Source organism: Monopterus albus, unplaced genomic scaffold (genome assembly GCF_001952655.1).
Source record: "Monopterus albus unplaced genomic scaffold, M_albus_1.0 scaffold84.1, whole genome shotgun sequence".
NCBI classification, from domain to species: Eukaryota; Metazoa; Chordata; class Actinopteri; order Synbranchiformes; family Synbranchidae; genus Monopterus; species Monopterus albus.
The window spans coordinates 1413197-1419271 of NW_018127964.1; the positions used below are offsets into that span (position 1 = coordinate 1413197).

The 6075-nt window shown below is 44.4% G+C and overlaps 1 protein-coding gene across 1 annotated transcript in view; it reads right to left on the reverse strand.

Moving 5' to 3' along the window:
• Window positions 1-6075, reverse strand: part of efna4 (ephrin A4) — a 35499-nt gene that overhangs the window by 12381 nt on the left and 17043 nt on the right. The window contains exon 2 of the mRNA XM_020607283.1: window positions 1273-1571. Within this exon, the coding sequence (XP_020462939.1) occupies window positions 1273-1571 (299 nt within the window). The remainder of the gene's footprint in view (window positions 1-1272; window positions 1572-6075) is intronic.

Sequence of the window (6075 nt, forward strand, 5' to 3'; positions counted from 1 at the left end):
GCTTCTCTCCCTCTGTCTGCCTTTCTTCTCTTTCACTGTCATGTATTGAACTCCATCCTCTGTTTCTTTGTTGTCACCCTTCCACAGTATGCATTCAATTGACTCTTTCATTCTTTGCCTTGTTTCATGTCCTCCCCCTCTTGGTTGGACTGGCACCAGAAGTTGTAAAAAGTAAGAAGAAGAAGAAGAAGAAAAATGTCAACTGATTTTCCAACCACTAAGCCATCTTCCGTCTCTCTCCCTCCCTTTTCCCCCTCCAGTGATTTAAAATAAATGAGTGAGGATAATGGAGCACAGGAGGGTGTAATGGAGAAATAGAAAATCATCATTAAAATTGTGTAGTAGCCTACAGGTTTAAGAAAACATCATATTACTGTCATTCAGCATGAATTTGTGGGAAGCATTAATGCCATAAACTGCAGTTTGTCAACACTCACAGCCTCATAAAAAATACTTTAGCTAAAAATGCTCAACTTGTTCATCCCTAAAAAATGTCAGGCTGCCTGGTTACCACACAGTGCCTTTTCACACTGTGATGAATTGAAACATGAAATCTTTACTTTTTTCTCTTTTTTTTCTGACTGTTTTACTTGGCTGCAAGTGTGTGGAGCCAGGAGGCAATATTCATTTTTTTATTTAAAAAATAATTGAAGAATTGATGGCTGGTAAATGAAAAACCCAATCCAAGTTTTTAGAGGCTTTAATCACTATGTTTTTCAAACACCACCCAGTTTCAGCCTGTTCATTTTAAGAAATTTCCGTTTTTCTTAGTCCTATGTGATAGTTCACTCAATGTCCTCAGGTGGCTTATTGTTTGCTGGACAAAACAAGCAATTTGAAGGCATCCCATAGAGGGTCACAGGGGGCTGGGAACCAATCCCAGCCAACATTAGGCGAGAGGTACACCTGGACAGGGCTGACACCTGGAGACAGGAGGCAACCACTCACACTCACTTTCACACCAACGGGCAATTTAGAGTCACTAATCAGGCTAACCTGCATGTCTTTGGACTGTGGGAGGAAGCAGGAGTATCCCAGAGAAAACCCATGCAGACACAGGGATAACATGCAAACTCCATACATACACAAATCTAATCCAAATAATTGCCCCGACTGACCAAAACAGACAAAAAATAAATAAATAAATAAAATATGATCAGACATTTCCTAATATGAACCAGGAAAAAACTTTGCTATTGATAGACACAATTTTATTTAGTTATAATATTAAACTATAATACTGTCAAGGAAACATGCATATCCCCTACTCACAGCTGTAGTAGTAGTGTTGCCCTGGCAGAAATTCAAACCCCAGCGAGAAGGGTGTGAACCTTAGGATCTTCTCAGAGAAGCGCACTGGTCCAAGCGGATCATAAGGGCTGTTACACTCCCATCTCTTGATAGCCCCCATTGTCTCCACACAGCCCTGGAAAGATTCCTCTCCCACCAGGTAGAGGGCCAGTGTCTCCGGCTGCACAGGACCCAGGGCCTCGTTGTCGGGGTAGTAGGGGCAGTAGATGTCCAGGTAGTCGTTGAGATTCACCTGGATGGATAGATCTCCTGCTGTTAACCTGGAAGGAAGAATGACAACCGCATTAATATTTCATGTGACGATTACACACATGTACACACACACACACAGAGAGAGAGAGAGAAGACAGATGACAGGTGCCCCATAATTCCTTTGTGCCTGGAGGAATGTGGAAAGCTCCAGCAGATGGATAGTTCATCAATAATACACATAATGATTACACAGGGTGATAAAGAAAAGTTGTACAGGTCTTAAAGAATCTTTTGGGATTTCATACATCACAGTGATACAACTTCATTATATTTCCAGACCAGCAGTGGTGCTGAGTGACAGAGAGAACAACATATGCTGATTAAGTCTACTGAGAGGAGTTCAGTGTAAAATAAACTTTGCTACCTCTGCTTTGCACAGCATAGATATATACAGACACATACAAACGTATGTGGATGTGCATGCACAACCAAGTCTTCAGTCAAGGTTGACTGGCTTTAGGCATAACAGCAGCACTGGACAAGACAGCATCATTAGAACAGAAGAGGTGCATAATATATGGTGCCCTAATCCTGTCAGCTATAGTATACAGTAAAGACTTAGTCATGTACAAATGGATACAGAGAAAGAGGATAGAAAGTACACGTAGGACAAAGTGAGAAAAATCAATTGAACAAAGAAATCACAGGATCATAACGGCATGAAAAGACAAAGCACTGGATATGGAATGAGGAGAGAAATATATATGGATTGAGAAACAGAGCGACCTGATGTCATGTCAGAAAGACTGGAGGGGGAGACTGATGAAAAGGACACAGAGACAAGTGGAACAAAAAAAGAGTAAAAAGCCAAAGTAAGAGAAAAGTGGGATGAACAGGTGAAAAAGTGGAGTAAAGAGAAAAGAAAGTAAAGTGTTTTAATTAGCGACCCCAGAGAGTCTGCATGCAGACACAGAGAGAGAGAACAACGGAGTGGAGGAAGAGAGAAGACAGACTTTAATTGGCCTCCTCTTCACAGGAGAAAAGAATGAGGGACAGAATGTGGCTTGGGCAGAGGGTTCAGCTCCATCAGTGGGCGTCTTTATAGAGGGGTGACAGAGCGGAGGAAAGAGGAAGGCAGTGCTGGGACTCAGTGAAGGGGAACATGGGAGGGAAAAAGAGCATGGAATGGAAAGAGGGTGGTGGTGGATAGTGGAGCAGTTAAGGAGGCAGACAAAGAACAAACCAAAACAATAAATGAGAGGAAGAATGAGTGAGAAGCTGCAGTAAAAGGAAGAGGAGACAGAAGCAGTGAAAACTAAAAGATAACATACTGTATACGTACGTAAACATGACAGCAAGCAAAAGACTGAGAAGGTCCAGCAAATCTATAGAGGGTAAAGATGAATGGAGCAACAGAGGAGAAATGACAAGAGACCGCTGAGAGAGGGAGACCATATGGCATGACTATAAAACAGAAATAGAAATCCAAGTTCTCTGTTAATTTTAAACCTGAACGTGGATGCAGTGGTGTGTATTTCTGAGTGAGATGATGGAGCCGAAAAGTGTGTGTGTGTGTGTGTGTCGCTGGGATGCAGGTGAGACTCTGGAGGTAGGTTCCAGCAAGGCTGTTTCCTGCTTAATAGCTAGTACGCAGAATTGGCGATCTATCAATGGGACAGGACACCATCAATCAGGATCCCTCGCTCAGGACACACACTCGCTCCCCTGATCAATATCCCTGCTGTGAATCTGTGTGTGTGTTTGTGTGTGTGTGGGTACATCAGATAGCTCTATTACCTGTGTGCACTAATTACAGCTGAACAAAGGGACTTGATTGCCTGGTTCAGAGAGCACAACAGCACATAAGCCAGTGTTAAGTGCACACATACACAATAACACAAACACAGCAGCCCGTTTACTCTTTGTACTACCTGTGGTGCTTTCTGAGGCTTCTCTGAGGCACAGAAATGTTTACTTAGGTGCACCAGCTGTGGGAGTGCCTGCACAAGTGTGTGCGTGTTGGTGCATGTGCATGTAATAATCGAAGTGTGCTGTGTCCACATGCTACACGTCATTCACCTAAACCTTCTTCTGTGCTGCTCCGGTCCCATTCTCCCCCCCACCCCCTTCTTCTCCTCCATCTTTCCCCACTTTAGGTGGCACACACTCATATCCCATCTATTGCTTCAGTCTGCATCTCCCCCCATGATCTCCCTCCTATTTCCGACTCCTCTCTATCCTACATTACCCCCCCCCAACCTCCCTTCTTCCCGCAAGCCTCCAACTTCGGCCTGCGCCCGCATGCCAGCAATTACAGAGACGGCGCGCTCTACTGATGTCAAACTGTCAGCCCTCTTTCTCTCCACTTCCCTCAATTCCTCCCTTTCCTTCGCTCTAGCCCGGGTAGGCTTGGGTACGCCCTAATTACATTCCACATCCTCCCCTCCTGCCAGCCACCATGCAGCAGACTGGTGACAGCGCAGGAGCATCATGGGAGTACCAAGGAGCTGTGGGTGTCAACGAACTGAGTGTGGAAGAGCCAATCAGTAGGAGAATCTTCTGGAAGCGGAGAAGAGGATTGGTCTGGTCCAGTGCCGGAGCACAGGGGAGAGGGCAAAGACACAGACACTGCACACACACATTCATTTAAGCACCTTTGGACATGAACATGCACATCAAAGTACTGTACTTCAGCAGAATAAAACATGTCTTATCCTTCATGCCAGAGGATGATCGTTGACACCCTTCTGAGAACTGGTACAAGTTCTTGGTTGATAAAGAACAATTTCACAGAGGAGCTGAATCAAAAACAACAAGCTGGGCTTTGCAATAAAAAAACCTGAAAAGGCCAACATTTATCCTTTTTACGATTAGAGGAAATCATATTCAACACTAAATAAAGTGAACATAATTGATATCCTTACTATGTGTTCCCCAGTAAATGTGCAGCGTGTGTGTGTGTGTGTGTGCGATTATAATGAAATTCAAGTGGTTGACTGTAGCAAAGACCTTTGATCCTTTAATATGAGAGAATAATTAAAGGAGCAACAATCTCACAGCGCATCTTCAGAAATACAAGACAGATACTCGATCACGCACAGCACCTGTGCACTATGCATACTGAATACTCTGGGGCACTTATTGAATGTACTGCACATAAAGACGGGGGATAAAGATACAATGACCACACTAACAACATGTTTACACTGCACTACACACCCCAAGTGAATATAGAAAATGCATACCGTGGGTGCACGCTTGTGATACACTAACCAGCCCGCTGTACATGTTTGATGGATGGTGATGGGAGGCTGAAAGTCCTGATGGAGCCTCAGCTCTTCCATGCTCAGTCTCAGCAGGGTGATTGCTAACTTGGGTCACTATGCTGACCGGGCACAGCATGGTGTGGTCATTGTGCCTTGTATGAGCATAGCACGATACGATTGTGGGTGCTGTATAACACTGCTCAATGACCTCTGGAGCCTCCCAGGATGACTATGTGAAGTGGTATTGTTTATTTCAGGTTTTTTGGTGCCAGATGGGTGGGGATAACCACATGATGACAGATGAGTACATGCCAGGTGAGTCAATGAATAAAAATCTGTCAGCTTTGACATATATAAATACTGACTGCTTGGCTAATCTGACTTGTCATATGATGACCCGACTTGTGCAGAGCTCTCGGCAGGAGTTCAGCTTTGGCAGCCTAGGACACAAAAATTTGCAGCCCAACCTGTTTCGGGGAGATGTACTAATGCTTTTTCCTGTGCGGCACTAAATCTGAGCACAAATAACTGAAGAAAATAAAGTGAACACATCTAAACATGAAAAAAAAAGGGGTCTGGGAGAGTGACTAAGGCATTTGTTGGGAAAACGGCAGTGTACTGTGGGGACTAACTGACAACGTATGAGAGTAATTCATGACAAAAGTACTCTGAAGCTAGTACATGAGAAAAGGAGGAGTACAGTAGAGAGAGCTTGTTTTTCTTGGGATATCCATACTTTCAGAGATCTTCTTCGGGGAGAGAAAGAGAAGGAATCATACAAACATAAAGCTACGTCCATGAGTCACAGAGATCGACTCAGTACTCCAACTTTTCTAAGTATTTGCATGGCTCAGACTTTTATGTTCTCAATCTTTCTCTGTGTGGATGGAAAACGAAACAGAATCATGACACACCCCGTACTCCTTTGTTAGCTGTGCCCCCCCCTCCACACCCACACAAATCCATGCTGTGTCAGGAGCCTGAACGCTAGTTTGTGTCTAACCTGGAGCTTACTCCCCTCCATGCATACAAACAAGGATTCCACCCCTATCTCTGACCATCTGGGGCCCCACCACCACCCTGCCTGCCCAAGAAAGATTTCCCCCATCCCACCACCCACCCACACAAATCACACATTCTGAAGACCCCATCTCTTCAGATTCTTGGTGTCATCAAGCTATGGTCAAAGACGGTGAGGAAACGTTCCTCACAGAGCGGAAAGAGGGACTTAAGAGGAACAAGCTGTCGCTCTTTATCTACTCTTTCCTGTCTAGTATGACTATATGTGTGTGTGTGTGTGCTTCCT